At 34.8% G+C, this 18,408-nt stretch overlaps 1 protein-coding gene across 2 annotated transcripts in view; it reads left to right on the top strand.

Annotated features, from left to right (window-relative positions):
• The window catches only part of nmo (serine/threonine-protein kinase nemo), a 249,634-nt gene that overhangs the window by 202,874 nt on the left and 28,352 nt on the right, over positions 1-18,408 (top strand). Inside the window, exon 9 of one of the 2 annotated variants that reach the window (XM_090387956.1) lies at positions 3,488-3,588. In XM_090387956.1, coding sequence (XP_090244082.1) covers positions 3,488-3,588 — 101 coding nt within the window. The remainder of the gene's footprint in view (positions 1-3,487; positions 3,589-18,408) is intronic. The other variant, XM_090387947.1, reaches the window with a different exon arrangement.

Here is an 18,408-nt window from a genome sequence, read left to right on the forward strand (position 1 = left end):
CCACAGCTCAAAAAAAAAAAAAAAAAAAAAAGAGAGAGAGAGAGAGAGAGAGACCAAAGGTTTAGTTTGCTTTAGTGCGTTGCATCGATTGTTGTGCTCCATTGCACCACTAAAGAACAAATTTTGCTTCGTTATTTATGTCAGGGATGTCGGAATTTTTTTTTTTAGTAACTATTTTTTTTTTTTTTTTTGTTTAGAAATCGCAAAAATGATGGGCAAATGGAAGAGTTATGATTTCAATTAAACAAAAACTTGAAATTATTCAAATGTTTGAAAACTGTGCATCTGTTAAATCTCTAAAGAACCATAATAATGTTGATGACCAAACCATACACAACTTGTAAAAAATAAAGGGAAGCTATTAGATTTAAAATCAACATCGTAAAAAATAAATACGTGTCCAATACGCACTACTCACGCATTTATTTTGTGGTAAGTTTTTTTGCAAAATACCTGGTAAGTTTTTTAATTTTTTGTCTGTCGCCATTTTTTTTTACGTAGGTTTCCGAACATTTTTCGATACAGTAAGTTCCTGACTTATGTAGCTTCAGACTTATGTTACATTATTTATATAGATATTTTTTTATATGACTGAAGATTTCAGTGAAGGGGTCACACATTTCACCATAATAACGTAAAAACCTACAGAGTTCCACAGAATATCGGTAATATCGCAAATGCAATAAGATAGAGTTTACTACCTGTTTATAATGAATTGCACTAACAGAAAAGCCCAGTAACTCGGAAAGTGCAAATTATTTTTATTGTTTTTGTGGCAGTGACCTCCAGAAATGTGCTTTAGTAAAATGTGATCTCGCATGGGATCTAATAGTGAGTTTTCGCTTAACCCTGTGAAGTTCTTTTCAGAAAATTTAATTTTGACTGTTATCACGGTGCCGACTAAGAGAATAAGTGACAGCGCTACTAGTAAGTCTACCAAGAAAAGGAAACCAATCGAATTGGATCAGAAAATTAAAATAATAAGGATGTATGAAAATGGCCAAACATTATTAAGCATCGCGCGGAATTCAGATTTGTCAGTGGCAATGGTGAACACAATAATAAAGTATAAAGACAAAATACGTGAAGCGGTGAAGCGATTGGCTGCGAAATACAAATCAGTTTTTACAGTACAATAACATGCGTTTTTTTCCTTCCTTTTATGTTTTCTTTCTTGTTATGTGCCATTCCGGCTACTGACGCCTCCATAGCCAGGTGGGCAGGAGCAGCAGTGTGTAGCACACGCTTCTTGATTAGACTGGGATTCGAGCCCGTGACCACCAAATACGGAGGATGTGGAAAGGGCAGGGAATTACCACTGCATATCCCTGGAGCAATATAGCCTTAGTTGCTAATGCTCCTAAAAACTAAATAAAAACAATAACTCCAGCTACTTCGCCACTGTCCCCAGATAAAGTTTTTAATTGAACAAATTAAAAATATATAAGTATTTTGGCATATCAGGGATATAGTAGCAATATTTTATTAGTCATTTCCGAGTTACTTAAGTAAAACTCGACACGTAAGAAGTCCTGGAAGAAGTCAGGGACTTGCTGTATTTTTAGATTAACTGGGAAATCTAATATCTGGGAACTTTTTTTTTACCATCTATCCCGGAAAATTGAGAGTATTTAGTTGTAGAGACAGATCAAGATATTCATAGATTCTAACAAAACATGTCTAATCATCTCAAAATCAAGGTAATCTGAAAGTGGCACTCTTCTGGGATAGAGAGTTTATTTCCATGTGCAAAAGGCTGGTTTGGAAGCCTCGTTGCCATTTGAAGATCGTTTGGATTGCTGTTTTTCAGATTTTTGTTCGAGTGCCAGAAACTTTAAAGAGGTAATATATTTTGCAGACATTTTAGCAAATGTCTGCCCTGGAGTGTTCACAATTGTAGTTTTGGCTGCAATTGCATTTTGTTCCAGTTGCATTCCATTATGTTCTGGGATCAATGAAGGTTGTGGTGGGTATTTGCCCTTTATTTACTGGACGTCGTCCCAGGTGACTTTGGGTTTGGCAGCTCCGATGATGAAAGATGTGAAATGGATTCAAAGAGTATCTCTATTATTCCTGCTCCCTGTTTTGGGCCTTTTTTGCCGCTTCTGCTATGAACTGGTGGAAAATGAATGGGTGTGTTTGGAATCACAGTTGCTGCTTGGAGAATAATTTCTGTGACGTACTTAACTGTATCATTGATTGGCTCCTGGCTGGCTGTGGTGGTATTAAACAATGCTTGATATTGGATGGCCTTCCAGTCAGCCTGATCCATCTTCTACCATGGTAGATGGATCAGGCTGAATTGAATGGCTAACTCAACCTTTCTTGATGGTTGACATGGTCTCCTGTTGTTATTGTTATTTTGTTTTTAGGAGCATTAGCAACTAAGGTCATATTGCTCCGGGAATATGTGGTGGTCATTCCCTGACCTTTCCGCGTCCTCCATATTTGGTGGTCACGGGCTCGAACCCCGATCTAATCAAGTAGCGTGTGCTACGCAGTGCCGCTCCTGCCCACCTGGCTATGGAGGTGCTGTTGTAAAAGGTGTATATCATGGGGAAGTGATCGCTACTGTAAAGGTTTTATTCAGTTTTCTGTATACATACAGAGAGAAGAGAAGTGGAGCATACAGGAGGTAAATGGCAGCAAATATATGGGTAGGTATGTGAAAGAAGGTTTTAGAACTTGCCAACCATCCTTTTGGTATTTGTGTCCAACTGCTACTAAGGGAATTGAACATAACAGTTGACAGTATTTTTGTCAAGGCAGCCACTTCCTCCCTGGCATGCTCAATTACCATTATGCAACTTTGCTGTTAAAAATTGGTGAAAGGCCATCACTTCACCTATCTACATACAACTTTATGCCACCCTCCAGGCTGATTACTCAGACTTCTTGTCTATTCACTGATGGCTCGAAGTTGGTTATCTGTCAGGTCTGCTGACATCTTTTCAGATAACACTATCTGATAAGAGTGGCGACAAATACAGCATATACACAGAAGAATTGTATACCGTAGAGTTCACCTTTGACCACATTAAAACCCACAATTATCTAATTTGCATGGCATATACACTCTCTTTATCCATTCCTGACTCGATCCAGCAGATGTTACATTCCCTTTCTGAATGTTTCTGCTGGATCCCAAACTGCATTGGGATCAAGGGTAATGAACTGGTAGATGCTGCAGATTGATCACCACAACACAAGAACAATTACAGCCCCTATAGAGGTACAGGCAGGTAATATAGAATAAATTAATCTCACAGTGGCAACAATTATGGCATTTAAAATGTACCTTTTATAACCTTTTTTTTTTTTACATATTTTTATTGTTATACAATATGCTACAATAGTGACCTCATTTGTTAACTGAAATCTTTTAACTGTAATTTTTACATGACCTGATTTTGGCACATTATAGCGTTAGTTGCTTATTTGCCAATAAAACCAAACCAAACATACAACTATTTTTGTTCCATTTCAGAGAGGCTCCACAAGTTTATTCTAGAACGATGTGCCAGCGCCAATCGTGTGCCACTTTGTATTAATCCTCACTCTGCAGCATTCAAAAGTTTTGCCAGGTAGGTATGCAACATATTAACATTTGTTTAATATTAAAGCAATGATATTAATGTGAATGAAGATTCCGACATAATTTATGGTGATTCAAAAATGTATAACTGTCTTTTTGTTTTATCTTTTAAATGAATTTTAAGTTGTACTTTGAAAAAATGGAAGAAATGAACTCATTGTTGGGCAGGGTATATAAATTTATATTGGCTACTCTTATCTTGTAGATTATAGAGAACTTTATTTATTGTACAATTTCTGTATAGCTAACAGAAAGCAGCTTGGTATTCCTTAAAAACTAAATTCCATAGCAATGTAGATAAGTGTTTTGAAGTAACTAGGATATACAGTAAGAGATTTTATTTGTTCCTCAAATTAAGTTGTAGAAAGATGTTTCATTTTGGCTGTCATGTTCAGAGGAACTGCCAAAACATTACAATTATGGCAGTGGTGTAATGATAATTTTAACAATTTTAAAAACATTTAAAAGTGTTGAAATATTAATAATGAGATATGCCTAGTAATAAGTGACCCTTTTAAAGAAACAATATTGGGTTACTTTGGTCATGATGCATTTCTGCTCTCAAACATAAATCAGTGCCATTTACATTTGTAGAAGAGTGGGAGCTCCTCTTATCTGCTGTAGAACATTAACAAAGTCACACAGCACTTGTATAGGCCTATGACAATATAGATGTCACAAAGGAAATCAGCTGACGAAAAATTTATGTCTTCTGTACTGTAAAAAAATCTGTATGTTGTGGTTATAATATCTTGAAAAAATTGGTTTCGCTAGTATTTGCATCTTGTTACTGCCTTAAATGCTATTGTTTGCATGTCTCAAAAGTGACTTAAGCTTACTTTTGAGACGTGCAAAAACTTGGAAGATCCAGACATAAGGTAAAATTTTTTTTTTTTTTTTTTTTTTTTTAATATAATTTTTCAAGATCAGTGAATTGCAAAGTAAATAAGTTCTTAGTGAATTCGGCTATTCTGTCTTCAGAGATTTGGCCTGAAAGACAGAAAATAGCTTTAAGCAACCTTAAAAATTAAAATAGTAAAACACTTTTATATCATACCATGCCAGGATAGGATTAAGAATTTTTATTGGAAAATATCTTAATGCAAAATCTCAATGACTAGAATGTTACTTTTCAAGACAATACAGGTGTAATCCAAAATCTGGCAACTTGGAGACTGCCAGATTTTGGATAATAGATCTAACCAAACATGAAAATGTAAAAATTCATGCACAGATAAAGTAAAAAAGTAATGGCAGCATGGTTGTCTACTTTTTGATAATTTATTTGATCATTGATCAAAATTTGGAAACGAGAAACTTGGAACTGTAAAGTTATGGAACCAAGCACCTAAAAAATTGCTTCAGTAATAGTATTCCATAAAAAATAGTGATAATAATAAATAAAAAAAAAATAAATAGATAAAAAAAAAAATAAACAGAAACAAAATAACACAGGAAATATTTTAACTATATTTCGTTTTAACTATACAATTATTTTATATATAATTATATTTTAACTATACAATAATATTACTTTTTATACTTTTTTTAAGGAATAAAAGTAACAACTTTTAGTGCCCACAACCCATGTAATCCACACCAAACAACTTTTCCTTGACTATTGGAGCACCTTCAATTTCTTTGAAATCAATGCAAAAACACACACACACACACACACACACACACACACACACACACACACACACACACACACACACACACACACACACACACACACACACACACACACTTCAAAGAAGAAATGTAGAGGCTGGATTATCTTTCAGCTTGGAATGCAAGTATCAATTTATCCGGCAAACTTGAAATAACAGACAAGCCAGTTTTCAGACTTTTGGTTTTTTTGAATGATATGTATACAACCTGTACATTATTGCCAGGCAATTGTACTCTTCCACATCAGATGAATGCAGAAATTGCAAACAAAATTCTCTTTTGCTGTTTGAATACCTTTAATACAGTACACGCATGTCTCTTTAACTGAAATATTAAATGACTATATAACATGTAATTAGAATGGCAAAAGTAACAAATACAACTGTAATAAATACCTGGGAAAAGCTTTCCTTGTGCTATCAATCAAATTCTGTTCTGTAGGTTTTTTTATTTCTATGCAATGCAAATAATACAGCCCAGAGACATGATATTTACCTTAACTTTCGAAACCAATAAAGATTTGATTAGTCTTTTGATAAAGATTATTTTAAAAGCAGATAAGTGCACTGAATGCAGTCTAACTGCATTGCCAATAGAATTTAATATCAGAAATATGAACCAAAACATTGCCCTCCATTATTAACAATTTAGTAAAGGCCACCTTCTCTGACAACAATTATTAAAGACCAATGAGCGGTACAGAGAAAATCCACGAACATCATTAAGATTGATAATGTTAAACTGATCATAACATGACATTTCATCCTGTTTTTACATGCAGTGGAGGTATGACTGTGTTTATGTGCAAATGCAATTTTCAAAAAATAATAATAATAAAAAAATAAATAATTTAAATAATAATACAGTAGAGCATTGAAAATCTGAATGTCAGTAATCTGAACAAGCCAGCATTTATTATTTATTTATTTATTTATTATTTTTTTTTTATGCTGGTGCCATAAAATAATTATAGTAAGTGGCAGTTATTGTGATCACATTTGCGAATTGAATTTTTGATTCTATTAAACGGCAATTCTAATAAGCGAAAATCAGAGAAATATTATCCATGGGCTATAAAAATAAAGATATAAAGCACAAACTTACACTTTTATTACCTTACCAATTAACAAAATTAAATGATACGTGAAAATCAGAAGAATATTATTCACAGGTTAGCAGAATAAAAATAAATTTATGCTTACGTACATAGCTTAATTAATGTACGGTACACTAACTAAACATAACACTTTATAATCTGATATTTCACACTTTGTAATCTAATATGTTTTACCAATGATTTTATTCCAAATGTCAAGAAGTATCATGAATGAGAAGGTACAATGAGCAAGGTCTTTCTTATCCTAGATAACGTGACATCACATCCTTCGGTGGAAACATTAAACAAAATAGATTAGATTTGAGGTCATGTTTCTTCCATCAAACGTTACCGCACTCCTCCAACCGATGGACCAGGGAGTCATCAAAAAGTAGAAGAGAATCTACAAAAAAACAAGTCTGTCATCGTTTACTTTTAGCAGAAAGCAGCGAAGAAAGCATTTTAGCTTTTTCAAAAAAGCTCAGTATCATGGACAGCTGCTACATGTTAGTTGATGCATGGAATCACTTGCTGTGCAGAATTTAAAAAAAGTCCAGAAAAAACTCTGGGCTATTGCAGAAGAAACTGTAGGAGATGAGCAGAATCGAACTGAAAGAGACGAGGGACAAGTACTGAATAAAATGATCAATTTCCTTTGGTCAAACCTTGGGTTTGAAGATTTCAATGAAGGTGATGCAAGGGCATGGATTGAAAATGATACTGATGCTATAGGGTTTTCTGTTTTAAATGAAATTGTGAATGTAAAAGAACTGGGGCTCCTGAAAATGACACAGACAAAGAAAATTACGTTAACACTGGCCCTACACATGCTGAGGCATTCGCCACTCTGGAGACTGATGGCTTGGTAAGAGAAACAAACTGAATGCTGTCCAACTTAACTTCCCTTGCTGGAGAGAGAGAGAGAGAGAGAGAGAGTTTGAAAATGGTGCAGCAATAAATAATTATTTTCTTTAAAGCCTGTACATATGTGTTATTGTGGCTAAAAGTTCCATTTGGTTTGTTACCTGTGAATAAAAGTACGTAAGTTCAACTTAGTGATTTTATTTCTAAACTTACTAAATCTTCCAGAACAGTATTTTTGATAAGTTTGAAAATCCAGAGTCCAAACTACCCCCAGTCCTAATTAGTTCAAATTATCGACACTCTACTGTACTAAAATAAGTTTGGTAAATTTTGAATGTTTGGCAGTGAGCAGACTCTTTTCGTGGGTATGACCATAGCATGCTTACTTGTGGCACTTGCTGATTGTCAAAAATAAATGTTTAGATATGAAGTTATTAATGGAGTTTTCAAAAGCATTAAGTTAAATATTGTTTAACTTTACTTTAATAGAAACAAAATGGGAGAACCAATTTGTCATTGCTATTCAGAGAATAAGTTTTATGTCAAATTAAAATGCACAGTTTCATCAAACCTTGAACAAAGCCAAATCTTAAAATATCCAGATTTTGGGTCATGTCATTTTTTGGATGTTCTACCTTTACTACATTTTGGAACATCTACATTGCAGAAGGTCTGTTGGAAACCAGGCCCGATTCGCTGATCACCTGCAACTGTAAGCTTTCCACAATTGGTAGGCATGTAGATAAGAAATTCTGTCTTGAAACTTAGCCACCTAGTTATTGAGATATTTCTTAAAATTCTTAACCCTCTTAAAATTTTTAAAATTGAAAATTCTTAATCCTATTTGCATGTGGCATAAGGGTGTTGTTATTATTATTTTAATCTTTAATATGGTAAACCATTTAATGTAATGGCCTTGTTCCAATTTATTTAAGCAACCTGCTGAAAAATTTTGAGTGCAGGTTTGTTCTGCTATAACTTGATATTCTAATGTACTGGAAAAGCTTTGTGATATCATTTTTATGTTGGAAAATATTGATGACCTTGTGGAAAGTTTGTATTTTTATTGTGAATTATTAAAAATATATTTACTTTGTTTTTCTAAGAATCTTGTTAGCCTAAGCATGTTGCTGTGAGTTATTAATTGTCAGTTTCATAGAATATTAGACAGCTCACAAGCTTTCACACATTCACCATATTTTTCCATAGGATTTCTTTAACAGAACATGTCTTAAAGAGCTAACCAGAAGGAACAAATCTCATTTTGTGATAAAACAGACACATTGTATAAAAGAATGTAATATCACATTTCTTTATTTGATATAGCAACATATTTTATATAGCTAAACACTGTCAGATTAACTCAGAGTTTTAATCTTTGATTTAAATATTGATAAATGTCCTATAAATTTAAAATTAAATGAATGGAATAATTTTAATAATGGTTTGATCAACAGATTAACAAAAGTGTTCTGATATTCTGCACATGTTAAAACAGGTAAACTGCCTGAAATCCAGTTGCTTGGAATGAATTTTTTTTTTTTTTTTTTTTTTTTTTTTTTTGTGGTTATAACGAGCCATTTAAATTTGGTGCAAAACTTCTGAATAGCACTGATGAGTGGTCCTCTGAATTTGATTTTATTTAATTAAAGTTAAAGTTAAACAATATTTAACTTAATGCTTTCATAAACTTCTTTATGAAAGCATTAAGTTAAAATATTTAGTAGCATTAAGTTAAATATTTAGTAGCTTTGTTTTTTGGCAACCATGTTAGCATTAGTCAAGGCACATGATGCAAGAAAGCAAGCTTATATAGCATCAGTCAAAAAAAAAAAAAAAAAAAAACCACCCTTATTTCACCCATCCACTCGCTCCAAATGTTTGTCAAGTTCTGCCGTGAATCTATTTAAGCTATCAACTTCTACAACAACAGATGGAAGTTTGTTCCGGCAATCAACCACCCGCTGGCTAAAGGCAAACTTCCGCACATCTATCCTAAAACTGTCTTTCCTCAATTTCAATTTATGCCCTCTCAGGTGATTATTCTGAACAAGAGGAAGAATCCCATCACCATTGAGCATGTTCAAACCATTCAAGGCTTTATATACCTCAATCAGATCACCTCTCAGGTGCCTAGTCTCCAGACACTGTAATTTGCAAAACTTAAGCCTTTCTTCGTAAGAGCAACCCTTTGTTCCATTCACTAATCTTGTTGCCCTTCTCTGTATACTCGTTCCAACAGCTCTACATCCTTCTTAAAATGAGGCCTCCAGACCTGTACTCAAAGTGTGGCCCGACCATTGCCTTATACAAGGGGATAATCACCTCCTTATCCCTGCTAGAAAAATTCCTGTATATCATTGACGAGACACCATGAGCTACTCTTGCAGACTGTCTGCACTGCTCTGAAAACTTCATATCTGCCTGCACAATACCCCCAGATCCTTTTCATTCTCTACCACTGTCAGTGTGGTACCACAGAATTGATACATTACTCTGGGATTACTGCTTCCCATATGTAGTACTTTACATTTGTCAATGTTACACTTCATTTGCCACCTCTCAGCCCATCTGCTCAACTTTTCTAAATCCTGTTGCAGCAGGGTACTGTCATTAGTGTCATTAACAACCCTACCAACCTTTGTATCTTCTGCAAACTTGGACATTAAGCCTGATATACCATCATCAGTATCATTGATAAATATACAAAACAACAGTGGACCCAACACCGAACCCCGTGGGACTCCACTATTAACATTAGTCCACGAAGAGCAGCACCCATTGATTACCACCCTCTGTCTTCTCCCACTCAACCATCCTTTTATCCATTGTAGCAACTTACCCTTAATACCATTCTGCTCCAATTTGTACAATAGTCTTTCATGCGCAACAGTGTCAAAAGCTTTCCTGAAATCCAAATATATGATATCAAAGTTATTCTTTGCATCCAGTTCCTTTGTGACTACGTCATAGTATCCAATCAAATTAGTCAGATAAGACTTCCCCTTAACAAACCCATGCTGTGTCCGAGCTATAACTGAAGTCTTGTCTAGATGATTCTGCAATGCTTCTTTAACCAGTGCCTCCATTAATTTCCCTGGAACAGAAGTTAAGCTAACAGGTCTGTAATTACCTGTGTCTCCCTTTGATCCTCCTTTGTGGATTGGGGTCACATTTGCACATCTCCAGTCCATGAGTACATCCTCTGAGTCCAGGGAAGCTCTCATAATTATGGCTAAGGGTTTGCTTACTTCCTTTGCTGCCTCCTTTAATATAACTGGATAGATTCCATCCATCCCAGGTGCCTTTCTTGTGTTTATCTTCAACAATTTCTCCTCCACTTGACTCTCAGTTATTACAAGATTATCTAGCTTACTGTCAGAGTTGAATACACCTCTGGCATTCCCATCCCTGAATAACTCCTCATGTGTGAATGTCGATGCAAAATATTCATTTAGTTCGTTAGCTACCTGAGCAGGGCGCCTCCGTAGCCAGGTGGGAAGGAGCAGCAGTGCATAGCACACGCTTCTTGATTAGACTGGGGTTTGAGCCCGTCAGCACCAAATACGGAAAGGTCAGGGAATGACCACCGCATATCCCGGAGCAATATGGCCTTAGTTGCTAATGCTCCTAAAAACCAAATAACAAACAAACCTGAGCAGGATCATCAACAGTTTGACCCGTCGATATCAAGTGGACCAATCTGATTCATCCCCTTAAATATTGTGTTCTTCATGATGAAAGCCTGCTTGCTGCCAAATGAAATCCACAATTTACAAGAATTATTTATTTAATTATTATTTACTTATTTATTATTTTTAAAAAACTTCATTTGCATATAATATTGCTATGTAAAAATACTCAAGGTGAAATGTGCTACAATCAGTTCATCTGTCATTATAATTATTAATGACAGATAAGATGGCCTCTATAAATTGTTAACAAGGAATGGCAGTGTTTTGGTTCATGTTTTTGAACTTCTATTCTATCCTATTGGTGATGAAGTTGTCATTTATTGCTTTGAAAATTAATTTTTATTAATCTTTATATTAAATTTTTTCTGCTATCTAAAGTGGGGAATAGTGCTATCTCTGGGTTGTATTGTTTGCATTGTGTGGAAATAAAAACCCATAGGACAGAATTTGCTTGATAGCCCATGCAAAGCTTTTTCCAGTGTCTATTAGAGCTATATTTGTTACTCTTGCCATTCTGATTATGCATTATATAGCCATTTTTAGTATTTTAGCAACTTAAACAGGCATGCATGTACTGTATTCTGTAAGAATTTGGGAATTGTATTATCAAATTCTTGTTTAATGAAAAATCTCTGTCCTGCATTATAGAGGGTCCATGTTAGCATGGCACATTTTGGCCTTAGCTGCCCTTCTGCCTTTAAACACCAATACCATGTTAGCAAAGTTTTACATATCATTAAAATAGGCAACAAGTAACTACTCTACTGTATAATCAAATTGACACTTACACATATATAACATTAGCTTCTTCGTAAGGAGGTACAATAACTTTGTTTCACTTGCTGCTCTCTTTAGTTTGCTATGCAGTGCCATTAAAAATGTCACAGTATAAATACAGAGATTCAAAGAGTATTACTTTAATGTATGCTGCAGTGAGCTTCCTATATTTAGCATAACTGAATGCAGATTCCCATAAACTGACAGTACTTAATAAGAATACAATTTGTCACCCTTCAGTATTGCATTTCTTTTCAATATCAAGCACAGGTTGTGCTTTCTGAATTTCCTTTCAAAATTGAGGAATTCAAAAGCTATATAAAATAAGTCACAATGTAAAGTTTTAACTTAAAAGGAAGGATAGAAGTATACTTCTTCATATCATTGTGTGTGGGGTAGTCTATTACACAATCTTACAGCAATCCAAAATATTGATATTAAGTGAAATGTGGTTGGATGATGAACATATATTACTTAAACCATTCCAGTGTGTGACTTAATTTAAAAGGTCGGATGTTCGTAGTGGTGGTGTTGCGATATATCAATGTGATGGTTCCATTATCAATACAGCACATATCTTTGCACAACATAATAGCAGCAATGCGACCACAGTATCAGATGAAATTGGAGACATTTTTGGATCTTTGTGCAAATTCAATAGTGAATCTATTTTCATCATTGCCATATACATTACTCCAGGGATGTTGTTAGATAAAATTCATAAACAAGAATTTGATGCTGTATTCCATTGTAGGTGCAAAATTATTGGAAGAGCCACTGGATCGTATACCTATAGTATACAATCCAGAGGCTAGAAATATTTGTAAATTTTTGAATAGTGTTATTATAATATATTTTATACGAATTATTTCATTGTACACTAGTACAATGAAAAATTCCATTCATTATATTTAATTGTACTGAAATTATTTTTTCAATAAAAATAATGCAGCAACACTTATTTATTTTACTGTACCAGTTTCATAATGAGTTCCTGTAGTAAAGATGTTTTTAACGGCTGCTTCTGTGGCTGCTGCTTGACATTATCAGTCTCAGAGTAGAGCGGCAGCAACTCATTACGTACCTGGTACGTAATTTTTTTATTCTTCTGTAAATGTCGATGCAAAGTAACTGTTAAGTTCACTGCAACTTCAGCTGGGGTCTCTAACCCTATCCCGTGTCCATTACATAAGGGTCCGATCTGGTTTGTCCTTCTCTTCTTTGCATTTATATATGTGAAGAATTCTTTATCCCCCCCCATGCTCTTTTTGCCAGCGATTTCTCATAATCTGCCTTTGCTGGCCTAACCTTTTTAGTGGCATTATTACAGATCAATTAGTAGCTGTTATAGGCTTCAGTACTTTTTATTGTTCTGTAACTTTTACATGCCATCTTTTTCTGCTCAAGTAATTTGACAACTTCATTATTCATCCAGCTTGGAATCCTCCTTTTGGAGTATTTTTTTTTTAATGGTATATAAGCATTCGAGGCTTGTGATTGTCTTAAAGGTATACCATAATTCAATTGTATTCGCTCTCTGAGATATCTACCCAGTTAATAGATGCCATGTAGCACCTTAAGGTATTGTAATTTCCTTTCCCGAAATTATAACCCATTCCTTTGCCTTCGGCTACTGCTACCTCTCTCTTCATCGTCCACCGTAGAACTCTTTGATCACTGCTACTGGTTCTTGTACTATTAGCCCCAGTGATTTTTTTGGGACAGTACGGCATACCGGCACCTTTATTAACAGTGATGTGTGACATTTGGATGCAGTGCACTTCGAAATTTGTAATATTCCGTAAATTTTATCACATATTTACCTACTATTCAAATAAGCTTAATAAAATTATTTAACTAAATTTGCATTTTTCACTGTCTGTTTTTAAGATATTTTCTATATAAAATTGTATAACCATTTTTATAATTCTAAATTACTCATTCGGACCTCTGTTTAATGAAGTCCCTTTTATAGTGAATTATTTTGAAATCCCCTTGGAAGTAGCATTTAAAATACTTTCTGTTGAGCTAAGAAAATTTTCATATAGCTAACAGATTGGGCAGAAATGTGCGCTCTCCACATTTCTGGGCTTCGTGCAATTAGTGCTGCTGCGCGAATTAAGAGAGTTGAAGGGATTGCCATTCTACAACTCAGTGGTACCTGGTAAAACCTATCCGACCACCTGTCCCACATACGGAGAAGTCGCGCTGGTCAACCATGAGCAGATCAAGGGTATTCCCATTGGGCTTTGGACCACCTTCTACTGCAGTGGTGTCCAAACTTTTCCCATACAGGGGCCATATTAAAAAGAAATTCAAAGTTAGAAAATTAAAAATACTTAATTTTATTAAGTACAATACACAATTACATTTACTGAACAAAACATTTAATGCGAAAATTTTTTTGATAATTAACAAAATTTAAAATGCTGTTTTAGTTCACTTTCCGGGCGGGCTGTAGGTTGGACTCTGCTGAAAATCAACTGTAAGCACCCCGTTCGAGAATTAGGAGGGAGTGATTTTCTTTTACCTCGACAAATAATCTGTTGTTTCGTGGAAGTGCGTTATCCACATTTTCCCTATCTATGTTTACATGGTCACAGTACCTGAATATCCAAATGACACAGACATTTTGGACAGTTTCAAAAAAAAAAGGAAAAGAAAAGAAAAATTCAAATTTAAGAACTAGTGACAATATCAATGACGAGAGAAGGAAAATCAGGACAATAAAGTTATTAAACCTTCTAAAAATGAATTGTTGGCGTTTGGTGAAAATGTAGTTAGAAAATTGTCAATTAAGTTACAGTTAAATGAAAGACATACAATTCGTGGATTTCGAGAATACCTAATTGAAAAAGATGGTTTTGGAAGAATTGAAGCATTTGATGGACTCTGAGTACGATACCAATTTCATCGAGTCAATGTGAATGAGGATTTTCACAAATGAATCTGATCTCCAGCCCAACCGAGCTTCGTTAATGACAAAAACAGTTTCTTCACTACTGTTTCTTAAAATTGTAGGCCCACCTCTGACCCGCTTCGACCCAGCAAAATATGTCGATTCGTGGCTGCTTCGGAAACGTCATTCAGCAAGAGACACACAAAGAGGAAGAAATGAAGTTGGCATAGGGTGTCAGATGAGAACTTAAATAAAAATTTGGAATATTCTACAAAAACTTTATTATGAAATTATTTTTACTTATGTTATTTATTTTTACTTATTATTTTTAGGGTCTGTAGTCTAATGGAGGACCCTTATAATGTCACTCAGTTGTCGGTCTGTCCATCCATTTGTCACAGCATTGTATCTCTGGAACTACTCAACCTATTGACTAGAAATTTTGCCTGGGTTTGTACAGCATGTGGACCAACATAACAGCATATTGATCGTTGTTGAGAAATGTGGGGGGACAAAAATGTTTTCGACAACCTATAGCTTATTATACACTGTTGGAAAGAGCTCAACGAGTAGGTTTAAAATATTTTTTAAATTAAAAATGGTGGCGCCAAACAGGAAAATGTAATTTTGTCCCCCCCCCCCCTATTTACATCACTAATAGAGCTAAAAATTTTAAAAATCACATTAGTTATGCATTATTTGATGCTTATCAAGGGAAACTATTTCAATCGAAATCTATCATTTACTTTATGTTAAAATTAAAAAAAAAAAGCAAAAAAAAAAACAATTTTTTATTGCACTTCGATAGCACGCTTCTTTATACTAAGTAATTCTCCTTGTGGTGATAAAAAGGTTGCTAAATAGTTAAGTTAATGAGGTTAACCAAGTTGTCATTTATAAATTTTGCGATGAGAAGTATATTTTAACAATTTTCAAAGCTGGAGTTGTTCTGGCAAGGAAGTACTCAGAGAGGCAGTGGTGGTGGGGAGGCACCTGCGCAGAGTCTTGCACGGTCCTGACCTGCAAGTCGCTTCTCCCCCGAGACTTTAATCATTTCTCCAGGAAGAAGTCGGAGTCGCTTCTCCCACCCTTATCATTCACAACAACTGTAAAGACTGAAATAGACGTTTTCATTAGTTCCTCAGTTTTAGGCCAGACCTGGGTACTAGAAACTTTTTCAGTTACCATAAAGCTCTCTATTTGAGATACTACACTAATGACCATTCGTGACTATGAATCCTTCATCCTGAGTGCCTGGCACTCAGTTGTTGATCGATTTATTTACTTATTTTACTCACATTTACTTATTTTTTTATATACTTGAATAATAAATTTATGCTTAATAAACTGTGTCAATATACTAAATGTGTTGTTCTTATTCCAAAAACATTACTACTAAAGTAACTACTAAACATTACAAGCCCATACTCACCAGATATGAGTTCCTGGGATTATGTTTCAACTAAGGTTTCTTATCACTTTAGCTGGAACATATGCTTTCAACTGTCATCACATTATAGAGTATGCTGGTGCTCAGTTACATATGTAATATAATTGCTTTACAGTTGTTATTACCACATATACAGCAGGCCCTCGTTATAAAGTGGTTCGCTTTGCATTAATTTGCTATAATGCTGTTTTTGTATTATAACCTGCATCTTACTATAATGCTGTCAAAACTCACTGTAATGCTGTTTTATTAGTATACAGATTGAATTTTTGGCAAATCATGCTTCAGTCCGTTTTAAGGGCCCCCCCCCCCTATTTTTTGGCAAAAGGAGTAAATAGCCACCGTGAAATTACTAATTATTTTTATAATTTCTACTCTATGTACAAAATTGAAACTTTCAATATGCTCTATTTTCTTGGTGTGGATTTGATGTTATCACAAAGTTTCAAGGGAAAAATTCTTTTTTAGTACACAAGCTGAAAAAATTTACCATCCAGTGTCATATGCTGTTACAAAGTCTGCATTTCCTGTTCTGACCTGTAATAGAAAGATACTGTTTACCCTATTGAAAAATAGATTTACTCCCTATCTCTTCTTTTGTTTTACTGTGGGAACTATAACTTGCGAAAAGGTTTTCACACAATCAACCCCATGAGTGCTAAATGCAGTGCTGTTTCTTGTATTCTCTTATCCTCTTATCTCCTTTGACCGTGTGGTCATCCCAAAGTACAGAAAATTTGTTTTACTGTTCAAATGGCTTTTGTACTCCATTCTGTCTTCTAAGCTGCATTGCCTTGATATTATTATCCCCTTTGGGAATATTGGCAAATACATCTGTTAAAAGCAGTTTAACGTTCTCCCACCGTAACGAATTATTTTCGGTAACATAAAGGGTAACTTCCCCCTTTGATTTTACTGTATGGGACTTCTCAGAATAAAACACCTATTGTTACTGTCTTCACGCCACTTGACAAGTACTTTCCATCTATTTGAAGCAGAAAACATTCTCCATGACTCACACCATAATTGATTACAGGACTTTTCGTGCAATAAAGGATTACAGTACAACCATTTGATTTTACTGCAAGGTAAAATCGAACTTTTCAGATAATAAAACATTTTTCACTGTCTTCAGCTCATTTGCCAGGGGAATTCTAGCCATCATTCAGTACATACAGTGTTAGACATACGGACAGTTTACCGTACTTGAGCATCGTATCACAATCAGTGTAATGCAGTTGCACTGAGAGTTATGGCGGATAAGAATGAAAAAGCAACAATGTCTGGATGCAGTACAAAGACTGGAAAGGTAAGAAAAATGTTGAGTTTGAAAATTAAATTAGACGTTTTGAAGAGAATCGATTCCAGTCAACGACAAGTGGATGGGTACAATAATTTAGGACTGGCAGGTTCAACTGTAAGAACAATTATAAAAAATAAAGAATCAATTTTAGCAGCCGAAAAAACAGCTGTTCCCCTGCAGGCAACTAAATTGGCTAGGGCTAGGCTGGCTGTTATGATTGAAATGGAGAAACTTCTACATAATTTTATTGAAGATAACATTCAACGCAGATTTCCGTTAAGTTCAATTATTATTAAAGAAAAAGCGAGGAGCCTATATGAAGATTTGAAGGAAGCTCACCCCGAAAAAAATGTGGAACCACTTAACGCTAGTAAGAGCTGGTTTGATAGATTTAAAAAGTGCTATAACCTACACAACGTAGCAATATGGGGAGAAGCCGCAAGTGCAGATCAAAGAGCCAAAACTTTAAAAAAAAAAACTTGTTAAAATTATTGAAAAGGGACATTATACTACTCAACAAGTTTTTAACATAAATGAAACAGGTCGTTTTTGGAAACGAATGCCTAAAAGAAGTTTCATATTGAAAGAAGAAAAAAAAAAAACATGCCAGGCTTCAAAGCGGCTTAGGATTGGTTAACTTTGTTGTTGGGTGGTAACGCTGCTGGGAATTTTAAATTAAAACCCCTTTTAGTTTATCATTCCAAAAATCCAAGGGCTCTTAAAGACTTAGCTAAATCAAACCTATCTGTAATCTGGAAGGCTAATAAAAAAGCTTGGGTAACCAGGCTGCTTTTCATTGATTGGTGCACTGAGTTCTTCTGTCCCGCAGTGGAAAGATATTGTGCAAAAAATAACCTTGGTTACAAAGCAATTCTGATCAGAGACAGTGATCAATTCTGATCACTGTCTCTGATCTAACCAATGGACCAAGGAGTAATTGCCACATTTAAAGCGTACTACATAAGGTTACATACACCGTTTCCCAAGCTATTAAAGCCATCAACACTGAAAATGTATCGAGCTTAAAGGAGTTTTGGAAATCCTATAACATTAAA

Source organism: Mastigoproctus giganteus, chromosome 2, assembly GCF_048544385.1.
Source record: "Mastigoproctus giganteus isolate SK-2022 chromosome 2, ASM4854438v1, whole genome shotgun sequence".
NCBI lineage: Eukaryota > Metazoa > Arthropoda > Arachnida > Uropygi > Thelyphonidae > Mastigoproctus > Mastigoproctus giganteus.